At 37.8% G+C, this 14,126-nt stretch overlaps 1 protein-coding gene across 1 annotated transcript; it reads right to left on the bottom strand.

Moving 5' to 3' along the window:
• Positions 1-61: 61 nt before the first annotated feature.
• pex16 (peroxisomal biogenesis factor 16) lies at positions 62-13,884 on the bottom strand. Its single transcript, XM_079620062.1, has 11 exons — positions 13,640-13,884; positions 12,976-13,011; positions 12,801-12,877; positions 9,093-9,226; positions 8,539-8,639; positions 6,889-6,969; positions 5,167-5,310; positions 4,166-4,238; positions 3,946-4,065; positions 1,037-1,101; positions 62-934 (listed from the first exon to the last, which is right to left on the bottom strand). The coding sequence occupies exons 1-11, from the start codon at positions 13,764-13,766 to the stop codon at positions 876-878; spliced, it is 1,017 nt and encodes a 338-aa protein (XP_079476188.1). The 5' UTR covers positions 13,767-13,884; the 3' UTR covers positions 62-875.
• Positions 13,885-14,126: the final 242 nt, after the last annotated feature.

Below are 14,126 nucleotides of genomic sequence, written 5' to 3'. Positions count from 1 at the left end.
GTAGCTCTTAGCAGCATTATAAATTCTGCTCTCTGATGGAAAACACTTGAGGCATGAGGACTCTTATTATTTAAAGATTTATTAAATGCACGGAGGTATATACAAAACCAATTATCCAATTTCACAGCATTTCAAAAAAGTCATGCTTTTCATTTTTTGCTTCAGGTCTTTCAATCAAAATAATGATGGGCTTTCAAACTGAGACTCGAATGAGTTTATTTCACACAGTGTAAAAACACGCTCATTATGCTGGTTTAGACACCAAAGTCTCATTGGAGTCCTGCGAAACAACGGTGGACCTTCATCATTGATGGATTATTCCATTTAATGAGCAAATGTAGCAACAATTAAAAGAATCAGATTCAGCTTCATCCCAGCCATGCCACAAAACTCTTGAGGACGAATCAGACAGAAACAGAACAAACAGAAAGACTGTCCAATTCATTTCAGCCAGTCAATTATCGTTCAATAAAACCGTTCCCTGGAATTCACCATCTAAATTAGAAAGAAGGCATTCATGTTTAGGGATAGATAACGGGATGAGAGAGCTTAAAGTTTGGCCAAAATTCATTTGACAACAGATGTTTATAAGTGCAAAAAATGTGGTGGGAAAAAGGCTCAGATGCATAAAATTATGTGAAAGCTAAAAGAGATAAGAAAAACAGCAACCGGAAAATCACTATCCAGATATATATGTCTCAGAGACCAGCAGTGCATCTGTTACTCACTGACTACAAAACTCCTCAATAAATGTGGTAATGTTCTGGCACAGGTGTGATTGAGTCCTTGTGTCGCTGTCGCCTCCTCTAAATGGCTTCCTCTCATTCTCTACTAACATTTTGCCGGCGCAGACCTGTGAAAGATTCACTTTGACGTCAGCCCCAGTTATAAAAGTAGATCTTCTGCCAAATGGGCAAGTACTCCATCAGCGGACCTGAGAGGACAGGAAAGGAAATCCAGTCAGCACATATCTTTTTTAAAGCTTTTAGTGTGACAGGATTGAACATCCATTGGGTGAGATGGATACGCCACTTACGTGCAACCAAACCAACTCCGGGAACATAATCTGCCAAGAAGCGAAGGAGGAAGAGGATCTTCGTCCTGTGAGTGTAAAAGAGACATTAGATCTGGGAACAAAAAGCCCCATTATGCAGTGAAGGTGTGCATTTTGAAATCTAGATAAATGACGTGTAAAAAATAAGGTTTTTTACATTTTCTGGAAAAAAATATAGCCGTGCGAAGCCGGCTGTCATCATGATGCCAGGAAGTGGCTAAAGGCCCTGATATATTTCAAGCGGAATCGAAGACGAACTGGCATGAGGACTTTTTGAGCAAAATCGGGCCAAAACAAAGATTGTGTTTGAAGTTCGAAAAAGCTTGCCAAAGTAAACCTTCCAGGAAAGTTCACTCTGGCTGGTAAACACCTTCAACTACCAAATCAGTCTCGGCAAAAAACATATCTCCATCTCCGCTGTTAAGCGGATGCGCCTTTAGAGGGAAATGCACCTTTCATATGGATGACATAATCAGAAGGTAGCTTTCGATTCGAATTTGTTCGAATTTGCGCCTGATTGTTTTGATATTTTAAATTGTTTCACTGTTGATAGGAAGTGTTCGCGCCCGCGCCTCCGTGCCATACAGTGCGCGTTCCACACTCCGCTCCACAAACCCTTGGATATGCGTCAAAATCTTGTGTTTATTTGTGATAATCTTAGTCCTGTATTATTATTGTCTAAGCCGTATTATGAATGACATTTGACAAATTGCTTTGTTCCTTTTTTTGGATAAAAGCGTCTTCTAATTATGTAGCCTAGTAAATGTTATAATTTAATGGATTAATATAATATAATTTATTTTTGCGTACACGGTCCCCAAACACACCGCGTCTTCCAAGTCAGGTGACTGTAAATGCGCAAAAACTGTTTCAATTGCAGTTTTGCGAAATATTCCTTTTTCGAATTGCCTGAAAAAAACTTTTTTTGCGATAAACGAGAGTTTTTTGCGAAATTGACGTGTTTCCATTGTGCGTATTTTCAATTCTCAATTTGCGCAATTTGAAGGGTAATGGAAACGCGGCTACTGACAGTAATGCACATGAAAGACTTTGTCTTAGGTTGAACAACCTATGAAACTAATAATGAACAATATGAAACTAAAACGACATAAGCTTAATTTAAAATGGCTTAGGAACTATAGGCTATTTAGAGGTGGATAAACGCACTTTGGAGGTGGGTAAACGCACTTTGGAGGTGGGTAAACGCACTTTGGAGGTGGGTAAACGCACTTTGGAGGTGGGTAAGCGCACTTTAGAGGTGGGTAAGCGCACTTTGGAGGTGGGTAAGCGCACTTTGGAGGTGGGTAAACGCAATTTCCGAATTTTGGGAGGTGCGCAAACGGCGTTTACGTGCGTTTAGCCTCCACTACATCCCTGGTTGCTACGCCTGACAAGCTTTTGCGCCTGGCACGTCTATTACAGTGTGTATGCACCGGTGTCAGACATTCCCAAGGAGATAATTAGTAATTTTTGGCGAACAGGTGAAATATCTGAGAGAGCAAGACAAAGGGGACTGCAGTATGCATTCGAGGGATATATCCACGACATAATATGCAACCGATTCGAGAATAATTTCCAATTGACCACTCAAATGGGAAACACACAAATTGAGGAACAGCTATGTTCATGCACAGCAGAGTAAGTGAAATGTGAAAATAATCTAATAATTATAAATCAAACAGCTTATCCATAAATCTTGTGGATTAACACTAACACCGGGAGAGCCGCGATCGGATTGGGGTACTCAGGGGTAGGCCGTCGATTAACAAAATGCTGAAATATATTTTAAAGTATGTCAGTGAGCCTCCGTCTAGCCTTTAATCGTCTTATTTTACGTTCAAATATATGCATTATGAACAAAGAACCATCATTATTTCCAAGCAATAGGTGTTTTTGTTTCCAAGCAATAGGTGTTTTTGTCTGGGGTGGTGATGGCGCAATGGATAAGACACATGCCTTTGGTGTGAGAGACCCGGGTTCGAATCCACTGTGAGACACCAATGTGTCCCTGAGCAAGACACTTAACCCCTAGTTGCTCCAGAGGCGTGCGACCTCTGACATATATAGCAATTGTAAGTCGCTTTGGATAAAAGCGTCAGCTAAATGAATAAATGTAAATGTAAATGTAAATGTTAATCCTGTCAACATGTAGTTGTGAATGGGGCGTCCCACACTGCTTGATCCACGCCCGGCATTTCTCCCCTCGGCTTTTTAGGTTTCGGGAAGGAAAAAAATTCCACCCCCGTCCAAACTTTTAGGATACCGGGTATCAGATTTCCACATACGCACAACGCTTCGGCATGTTTCCCTCGCTCGAAAGCTTGCCAGACCTCCCGCGTCTAGTTACGGTTGCTAAGCCACGATTGGCCAGTGGCGGTTTTCGGGCGTGGCGACAGCAAATTTCACAATCTTTTTTTAATGTATATTCACTTTGTCGATAGAAAAACATTGCAAAAAGTGGATGGAAATTTGGCTATTTTCATCTAAATGATCGGCATCGGGTGTTCGCTAACAATATATCGCTGCAAAGGTATCGTATGCAAACATATGTTTACCCCTAAAAGCCGAGAACGAAAACTTTACAGTTAGTATATCAGGCATTAATCGGTTGCTAGGGTGTTCTGAGTGGTTGCTAAGCCTATATCAGATTTTATTTGACCAATTTCTTTGTCAAATTAAAATTTTAACTCTGTTTGCTTAGAAAACAGAACCTTCTCTCAAAACACTGCACAATTTGAGGAATCATTCATGTTTGTAGCACAAATTGTGCATGCGGAGTTGCTCACCAAAGATGAAATATTTAAGCTTAATGGATTTGAAGAAAACACTAGCAGAGGCACATCACATGAGAAAACTGCACTAATGGAGTGGATGCAATAAAGGAGACTGACTCAGAGTATCGGTCATAGAAGGGTGAGCGGAGCAGGTAGTAGAGGAGAAGAAAGGCCCGTCTCCTCATCTCAGCGCGCTCTCTGCGGTTCAGCGCCTTCGTGTCACTCAACAAACTGAAACTGGACAGAAAACAGCATCAGATTGAACTTCTTCAAATCTTTACAGACAGCCTGACAAAGACAGCAAAGAGAGAGAGGAGCAAACGTAAGCACTCTGTACCTGGTTATCTCTAGGAGACCAGAGATTATCCAAGGCTTCCAGGAACGCTTTCCACAAATCCCAAGACTGGCCACTTGCAAATGTTAAGGATGACAAATATGAAAAAATATTCTAACAATTTCATCACCATTGATCATCTTAAAACTTCATGAGGATTTTATAATGAGCATACATTTTAGAGTTTGGTATAACTAGAAAAATGTGTGTTCATTATAAAATCCTGATGAAGCTTTAATATGATCAGTGGTGATGAAATTGTTTGAAAATTTTTATGACCATGCTCTCATTCAAGCAAGTTACAAGACAGAAGAGAAACGCGCTGTCTGTGAATATCCTGGCTATGTGACACACACACGTGTTGCTCACCAAATCAAAATATCTCTCCCTCCCTTTGCAGCGACATCTCTTTGATGACGTGTTTACTGGCGCGAGGGCGGGACAACCTGTCAATCACATTTCTCCGAGAAGCCGTTTCACTCGGATATATGTCACAATAGGGAAGGAAAGACTATCGCAACTTTCGTTTCATGCCGACTTTAACTATCCTTATCCTTATCCCTAATCCAATAAACAATGAACTGGAAAAAGCCATGTAATTTCATAGATTAAAAAGTGGTAATATTGAAAAAATTCAGCTCTGAAACCTTGAAATGTAATTTACAAAAAGGCAGTGCCGGCCTTTGAATATTGTATTGGAAAATAGGAGGCATTGGAGTAAAAAAACGTTGAGAACCACTGCATTAGAGTAATTGTATTTCATTATATTTTAAGTGTTTATTTTGTTTGACCATGCTGTAAAGGAAATGTGTAGCTGGTCACATAAATTGACACTTAAAAACCAAGCGGTAAGTAGTAATCTTACAATAGCTAATTCCCACTTGAGTTTTCCAATTGTTCCCACACCCCTGGGTATAAATTAACTATTCGGCTATCCTGGGATAATATTACACTGGGATATTGTTGTGAAAATTGTCATAAAAGGGAATTAGCAAAAAGGATACAATGAGCAAGCGGCCGTGCGATGTACAGGGACTCTGCAATGGTTTCCTGCAGACCCAGAGGGGTCGGGCTTGAGTGGAGATCCTCTTCCTGATTCCTGCTCATTTTCTGAGGGAGACCCCAAAGACGAGATTGTAATGATGGTGCTAGAAAAAAAAGGAAACAATACATTTTTATAAGGGCACAGAACTTACAGCTTAAAAATCTTTTAAATAAATTATTAGATAAATAATTAGATTATTAAAAATAAAAAACTAGCGCTGTCAAATCAATTAATCGCGATTAATTGTATCTAACATAAAAGTGGTTGTTCATACAATATATATATGTATGTATGTATGTATGTATGCATGTATAGTTTGACAAAAGTTTGGCAGATTTTAAAATGAATTCAACCTCTAAGAAACACAAAAAGATCACATATGTGCATTATAGCTCGCTGCCACATCACAAATGGTTAATCTATTCTTTTTTTCTTTGTATTTAAAACATTTTCAGACCTTTTTTTCTAAAAGAATTGAATGGATGCTATCTTTTGAACTCTTGGCATGAAAACAAACTGAGGTTTCTACCATTTTTTCATGATTTTTTATGTTCATCACTATTTCAAAATAAAGGTCTGAACACGCCTTAGGAGTATGAAAATATTCTTGTTGCAAATTGATAAATTACGGCTGCTCTGTAATTTATTTTGAAAATCACCAAATATGTAAACTAGAGATTGTAAGCTTTCAAATGATATATAGTTTGTCAAGACTAGTTTAGGTTTAGTATAGGATATTACTGTTTTAAATATATAATGGCTGTATGTATATATACACAACCACACGCACACGCACACGCGCACACACGCACACGCACACACAGCGCTGGTCAGAATTATTTGCCCCCTTGGTAAATATGATCAAAGATAGCTGTAAAAAATAAATCTGCATTGATAATCCTTTTGATATTTGATAATTTAAAGTAAAATTACATTGTTGACATCTATATTACAAAATTACATCTATAATTGTCAAAAGGCACTTTATTAAAAAAAAATGTGAGGGATGGGTTACATCTGCTCAAACCAAAATACTGTGAAGATTAGGTGGTCTCTTAGATACTACTATTTCTTGAAAATCCTTCTGTCTTTTGTCAACGGTGAGTATTAAATATAGCAGTTCACTCAATGTTCAAAAGTCTTCGGTCTATTATCAAGACACACACGTTGTGACATATTCATAAAACGCTTGCTCTAAACCAATCTGATAAAGTTGCTGCTTGATGTTGGAAGTCATCATCACCTATACTGCACGTACGACGTATACGGTTGAATGGAGATATGTAATGAATGTTTTAATGACTCGGGATGATAAGACGTACCATATAACTGTATTACTATCAGTGGGTTTTTGATGCAAGCTGGTTTCCAGGCCTGATACAGATTTGAAAACGAATTTGATATGCTCCTGATGGAAATCAATGGTAATTTCAGTGCACTGCAGTTTTCACTAAACAGTTTATTAAACTCAAACTATTGAGACTCAGTACCACTCCATAGCCAGAAAACATCATCAGTGTACCGCTTCCATCACACAATATGTTGAAAGAAAGGGTTACAATCTGGGTGGTACACAAATCGTTGTTCAAACATACCACATTATTTCCTTTGTCAAACACCCCATTTGAGCATTTTTTGCCGGTGATGTGCGTGCTTTGGTCCTGTTTTTGCCAAGTCTTACCGCTTCCCAGTGGTCGGACCACTCTTCCTGAACGCTGGCCCACGAAAGACGTGTCCTCCTCATCTTCTTCTGTATTGTTCTCTGTGTAGGGAGATCACAGGAAATCACTTTTCCTCATAAAGAACCCATAGTACACAGACTGCAGGAGCAGACATTTTCCTTTGAGTCTCCCAGTGTGACGCTCAAGGGCAAACCACAGTAACTCCATGGGCTCTTACTCAGCCTTACATTACACTCAACAACACAATGACAGTTTATCTGCACTGGCCATACACTGCTCTTATTGTCTCACACACGGTTTATTTATTGACATCAGTGGGAGTGTTCTGGTGCTTATTGTTGTGGGTTCATTGTTTGTTGTGACGGTGCTAAATGCCCTGCGCCGCGCTTTCCAGAGACACTTCAGTTGGTTTAACATCCTGTCACGCAGTGGAAAAATAACAATAAATTAACTCTGACTTTTGAATTTGAAATCTTTGTGTTACTATTTAGATTTTTGCATTCGGCATACTTTTATTCATAGGTGTATACTGTATTTTCTCAGTTCTTGCATTCTTTGGGAATTAAATCTAACCTTGGCATTGTTATCACCGTGCTCTAATATTTGAGCTTCAGGAACACTTAGTAACTAAGATCATCTATGTTTCCATCCACCTATTTTTATGTGAAATTTGGGATATTGCATTAAAAATAAGCTGGATGGAAACGCTATAAATTCTAAAATTGCGCATAAAAATGTATGCAATCGATTGGGGTGGATAATTTTTTTATCAGATAAGAAGACATGCGCATAAACTAAAACGGAAACACATTTATAGAATAAATCCCTCGATGCACAACAAAAAACTCATGTGATTTTGCCTCAACGGAGGATGCAATTTGATAACTGGACCAACCAGAGGACCAATTTAGATTGATCGATCTATCATCTCTATATATGTACACTTATACATAAAAGTAAAAATAATAATGAAATAAAAACTTCATCTTTTTTGTTGTGAAAATGGCCAAAGACAACCAGAGGGTTTGTTGCGGCTTCTGTCTTGAAGTCTTAGGGTTTTAATGCCAGACAGCCTTAAATACAAATTTCCTTTCACTCCAATCAAGGTGGAGTCAATGTATTTCATATATGCCACTATTGTGTTTCTAAAACTATATTAAGTAAAACAAGAGATCTCAGTTCATCACATGCTTCATTCTTATATGATAGTAGCACAAAGAGTCCTCAGTTCATTAGAAACGAGTGTGGCAAGCAGGACGGGGCCGAGAGCCGTGGGAACGGAGCGAGTGCTATTGATCATCAGAAATAATTGTAGGATAAAATGGCTATTTTCACATAGACCACACTTGATTCTTTTACATCCAGCTCAATAAAAATCTTCCACAGGTGAACGTTTCATACAAGGCTTTGTTGAGTCAATAGTTTATCTTGAACTTTTCTAGTTATTTTTGCAAACCTCTTTTGAAATATGAATCTGCCTGTGGTTCTTGGCTTTCCTGTAGCTCAAACAGTAGAGCGTTGTCTACATGGGTTTGATTCCCAGGGAAAGCAAGAATATAAATGTGTACCTTGAAATGCAATGCAAGTCGCTTTGGATAAAAGCGTCTGCCAAATGCATAAATGTGAATGTAATGTAATGTCTATCTCACCTTGACTACAGAGCTGAGAGTCCCTGTCCAGAGGAATTATGGGTGGTGATGTCTGAATGCCTGATTTGTACCAGAAAAGCAGGAGACAGCGCAGAATCGCTCTGAAAAACACAGGAGAGAATGACGAATTGGGACGACAGAAATGAGGACACAGCAATAATTAGATTAACTGTTAGTACAACTAGACATGACAATTCTGTCATCAATGAGAGCTACAGCAGATGAATATTCATAAAACAACAACTTAAATATTTGTGTTTTGCACAAATCTATTGTATGGCTTCAGAAAACGTAGAAAATGGTGTTGGAGTCATATAGACTATTTTTATGCTACTTTAATGGTGCTCTTTGTGTCCTTTTTTGAGCTTGTTTTGGAGTGCATGTCGCAATTCACTTTCATTGAATGGAAAAGAGAACATTCGGCTAAACATTTTACATCCCGCAGAAAGGAGAAAGTCATACATGAAATGACATGACGGTGCATAAATGATGACGATATGTCCTCTTGGTGAACTACTCCTTTAAGCATACTACCTCTGAAACAGGGTCCTTACTTGGCAATCTGAATAAGAACAATAACAAGCCAACGTCCAGCGTCCCCCCACAGCTTGGCGGCCCCCATCTCAGTGAAAACCTCCACATACTCCAATACTGACAGCCAGGTTAACAGCTTCTGTTGAGAAAGAGACTACACACACACACACACACACACACACACACAAGATCAGGATAAAACCCAGAGAAATTTTTAATATTTTTCTGTTCATTTAGGTCCAAAAGAAAAGAGGTTAGCCATACTGTAGTCTCAGCCTTAGCGTGCCATTATTAAAATTCATCATTTCTTTATTACTGTGGTTTATAATCCATTTTAGATTAAAGTGATAGATCAACCAAAAATGAAAATTAGTTACTTACCCTCTTTGTCTTTCCGAACCCATAAGACTTTCATTCATCACCGAAACACAAATGAAGATATTTTTAATAAAATCTTTTTGATTTGAGGAAGATTTCTCACTGAAAGTCTGTTCACCCAAAACTCTGATGCGTCAAAACATGCATAAAGAGATTGTAAAAGAAATCCATATGAATTGAGCCGTTTAATCCATGTCCTCTGAAGAGACACGAATCACACGAACACTTTATATAATGAACACATTTCGTTTAGTATGTTTGTTTTTCAGTAACGTCATTCAAACATGCTTGTTGATGCGTGAGAACCAATGAGGTTTGTTCTTGTTTGTCACAGGTACAATCGAGCTTTCGATACCATATCGGAGTCCTCCATGTTTGTTTGCTTATCAATGTTTACAGGTGAAACTCGAAAAAGTAGAATATCGTGCAAAAGTTCATTTATTTCAGTAATTAAACTTAAAAGGTGAAACTAATATATTATCTAGACTCATTACATGCAAAGTGAGATATTTCAAGCCTTTATTTGTTATAATTTTGATGATTATGGCTTACAGCTTATGAAAACCTTTTCACAATATTCAAATTTTGAATTTGGGGTTTTCATAAACTGTAAGCCATAATCATCAACATTATAACAAATAAAGGCTTGAAATATCTCACTTTGCATGTAATGAGTGATTGATGACCTTTTAAGTTGAATTACTGAAACTTTTGCACGATATTCAAATTTTTCGAGTTTCACCTGTAGGAGTGAATAAAAGCCTCAATTAAATGTGTTCATTCATTATATAAAGTTATCGTATCTCCTCAGGAGACTTAAGGATTAAACCCCTCGATTCGTATGGATTTATTTTACAATCTCATTATGAAGGTTCTGAAGTGTCAGTTCTGGGTGATTGACTTTCAATGGAGCGACCGAAAGCTCTCAGATTTCATTTAAAAATATATTCATTTGCGTTTCGAAGACGAACGAAAGTCTTGAGGGTTTGGAACAACATGAGAGAGCAGTTGATGACAGAATTTTCTGAATTTGGGTGAACTATCCCTTTTACTCCCTTAAATGGATCAAAATGAACTGTGGATGGGAGCTTTACATGTCAGTCCGACGGCCTCTTCCTGTACAAGTGGTGTTTTTAGACTAGAATAAGCCAGAATGAGAAAGAGGACTAGATTTTATGTTGTTTACTAGACTAGTTGGACTATCGCAAACTCAATATAAAGTCCCACAGCCTGTGAGGAGGTCCATTAAGGTCACGGCTCAAAAGCCCATGGCTGTAAACGCAAACTCATTCTTCTTGTCCCCGTGGCTGAGCTGCTCTGAAAGTACCTGTCTTTAAATGTGTTTATTCCTGTGCCCTGCCAATGGAGCCCACAAAGCCAAATATGTCTCTCAAGTACACACACAAAAGTACAGAAAAAAACAATGGAGCTTTGTAGACTGTGCTTGTTGAAGGGGTCAGGGGTATTTCACAAGCTGCCCATTTCAAAGCCATCTCGAGCGGTGCGGGGCGAAAATGTGGATAACAACAAGTCTATTGCAGCACAGTGGCAGAGTTGGGGCAAAAGACTTGGGAAATAAATTCTTTGACAATGTGCGGTCAAAGAAAGCTGCTGGCAGCGACTTTGAACACATGAAGCTCTCCACAACTTTGAATCTTCTCTCTTGCAACAGACACAGACTGTGCGGTTTTACAATAGAAAACTCTCATTCGTAGATAACTTTATGGTGGTTGCCATGCCAACTGCACATATCAGTCCCTTATGCAAGTGTGATGATTAAGAGAAAGAGAAAACTGCCTTAGAAGAGTCATTTTATGAGAAATCAAAGTTTCCTGGATCTATAAAAGGATAAAAGAACTTGATGTACCATGAAAACATAATGTAACTGTCAGATAGGAGTGAGTGACATTGTTTTTAACTATGTGGAAGCTGACATTATTGAGCATGTCACTCAACAATAATATGTATAATGACCTCAAAATTCAATATATGAAGGCAAAAAATGTTTGTCTTATATTTGTATATGATATAGTTAAGCAATACCACACAAGCATGCTGGGTTTTTTTTCATCAGAGGCTGTGTCAGAAATCGTATACTCTCAAGTAGGTACTTATTTTGAATAAGTAATTATTTCACGAAATATGTTCTATATAGTATAAATGTGTGTAGTATGAATGTAATTTGGAGATACTACATTCGCCATGTCATCGTTATCATGTGACCTACCAGCATCAGTTATGCCACTTCACTGCCATTCACAAATCCTGTCCCGTGGCCTCGTGGGATAGTAAAGTGTCCATCATATGCACATTTCAGAATCTCGCCGGAAGAAGTAAGTCATATGGGTAGTTTTTGCCAACTCGTTTATGAGTACTGTGAATTTGGACGTACTTCTTTTGTCACATAATGTTTTACATCTACTACGTAGTAGAGAAATATGCAATTTCGGATGCAGCCACTGACTCACTCATTAAGACAGTGACTTGCTGGCAGTTTTAGTTATATATTCAAGTATTATTATTTTCAATATATATTTCAATATTCAAAACAATTAAAAAATATATCATTATTTATTTATGCAATTATAATTCAAAAGTAAATGTATCTAAATGCTGCTTTAGATGTAGATTCGGGGCCACTTTTGCAGTGCAAAAATGGATTTCGTTGTTACTGATTTAATTTGACTGGTAACAGCCTATAGTGTCTCATTATTCTAACCTATTGATTAAATGCAATAATTTGACATTAACGATGATGCACACATCTAGTGAGGTTAGAACAAAAAAAATGCCCTTATAAAAGTAAAAATGCCCATGGAAATCAATTTAAGGTGGCAAATGTCACCCCTTAATTAAAAAGTAAATTTCAGTCACTGCAGAGAACTAAACAGCGCACAGATAATGAAAAATATTAAAAGCTGTGTGTCAGCTGTCCACAACAGACTAAAACAAGTCAAGGTACCAGCACACACACACACACACAAAAATAAATCTGCAAAATATTGTCTAATTATATATTTTATTATATTAATTATATTGTCATTATTATATAATTTTTGTCACTTCTGTCAGAACTCAAAACTTACTCTCTACTACACTAGAAAAAAATATTTTGACATCAAATAGCAGTTGAAGTTTAATTTTAACAAGGTCTTTGATCATTTCAGCCTGACTAATTGTTTTTGCAACGTCATCTAAGGTGGATCATTTTATGTGTCAATGTGAGTGAACCATGTGAGAAAGGGGCGCTTACTAAAGGCATGGTACAAAAATGGACCATTTATTCAGAGAGGAGGTGGAAAATGAAACCAAAAACAAAAAATATGATCTCATTAAGAGACATGCATTACCACAGTCAACGTCCGAGAGAGATTCTTCCTTAAGATACCATCATTCAGCAGCACTAGCAGGTTAGACGCTGAGTACACTGCAAATCAAAGTGAGAAACACATAAAACACAATATAATATATAGAAGGGCATTCATACAAAAATAAAACAATATTATATAAAGTAGTGCATCCTACCCAACTCTGAGATTTCATGAGAGTCTGAGAAGCGACCTGTGATGAGAAAAATACATGGAAGTTATAATTAAATGTAATCAAACAACGTCACCTAAAACTGTCTAGAGTTATAATCTAGAGAGTGGTTACTTTGAAGAAGCTCAAACATAAAACAAATATTTACATAGATTAGCTTACCATTTTAGTCATCGTTTCCATACACCAAATTCAGTTTTTATTACTTTTACTCTAAAATGCAGAACATAATAGCTAATAATAAAGAATGAGTATGTGTGTCCAAAAATGTTTGAATAGTAAATACATTATATACAGTTAATGGGTAGTTGGCATGACAGGTGTGTTCTACATTGTAGCATGACAAACTATGTAAAGAACATTTTCTCCATTTGTTTTATATCTCATGGCTACATTAAATATTTGTGCTTTTAAAAATGTGTACGAGGCATTCAAATTATACACTCAACATATATTTGATGAATTTTAATGTTTTTGAAATAAAAAGGACCCAAAATACAGAAGATAACAACACAATACTACAGACAACTGCCGAATACAATACAATAAGTGAATAACCATACATCTAGCTTCAGTCTTACACGACACTGTCTTACAAGACGTGAGAGAGTATGTTTACTTTCACTTTGACAGACATCCAGTGTCTCACCTGCGATCAGGTAACTGAGCGCGCGCACTGCGCTCTCCAGATGAGACGCGGCGGCCGGGTTCGTCCTCACATACTCCTGATAACGTTCATAAACGCGACTTATTTTATCCATGTAGAGCACCGACATCACAATCACAGCAATAAATTCACAATCACACACAACGCATCGCAGAAAACACACGGAGACTGACACTTCCGCAGATGCAGAGCGTTTTCCTTTGACGCCACTTCCTGTTCGGCTAGCGCGCGAGACATTTAAAGACGCAGTAACCTGTTTAAAACGCTTTTTTTTTTTTTTTTTTTTTTGCGTATGCGTCACGTCTGTAATACAGCTGTACAAAGACGTATTCATGATGCACATACACATACTTAAGTGTTTCTATATACTTGGAGAAAGAAGTTGACCAGGTACTCAAATGGCAGGATGCCTGGTTGAACTGTGCCAGGGTCAGGGATGCTTGTGCAGGATGCCGATTGCTTCAGGAAA

This window comes from Phoxinus phoxinus (assembly GCF_949152265.1).
Source record: "Phoxinus phoxinus genome assembly, chromosome: 8".
NCBI classification, from domain to species: domain Eukaryota; kingdom Metazoa; phylum Chordata; class Actinopteri; order Cypriniformes; family Leuciscidae; genus Phoxinus; species Phoxinus phoxinus.
This window is presented reverse-complemented; position numbering and strand designations above follow the sequence as displayed.

Coding starts and splice junctions, on each gene's coding strand:
- pex16 (XM_079620062.1), bottom strand. CDS start 13,766: ATGTCGGTGCTCTACATGGATAAAATAAGTCGCGTTTATGAACGTTAT. Junction 9,227..12,800: donor TCTCTCGGACGTTGACTGTG/GTAATGCATGTC, acceptor GTGTGTGTGTAG/TCTCTTTCTCAACAGAAGCT. Junction 4,239..5,166: donor CGCACGGCCGCTTGCTCATT/GTATCCTTTTTG, acceptor AACATTTGCAAG/TGGCCAGTCTTGGGATTTGT.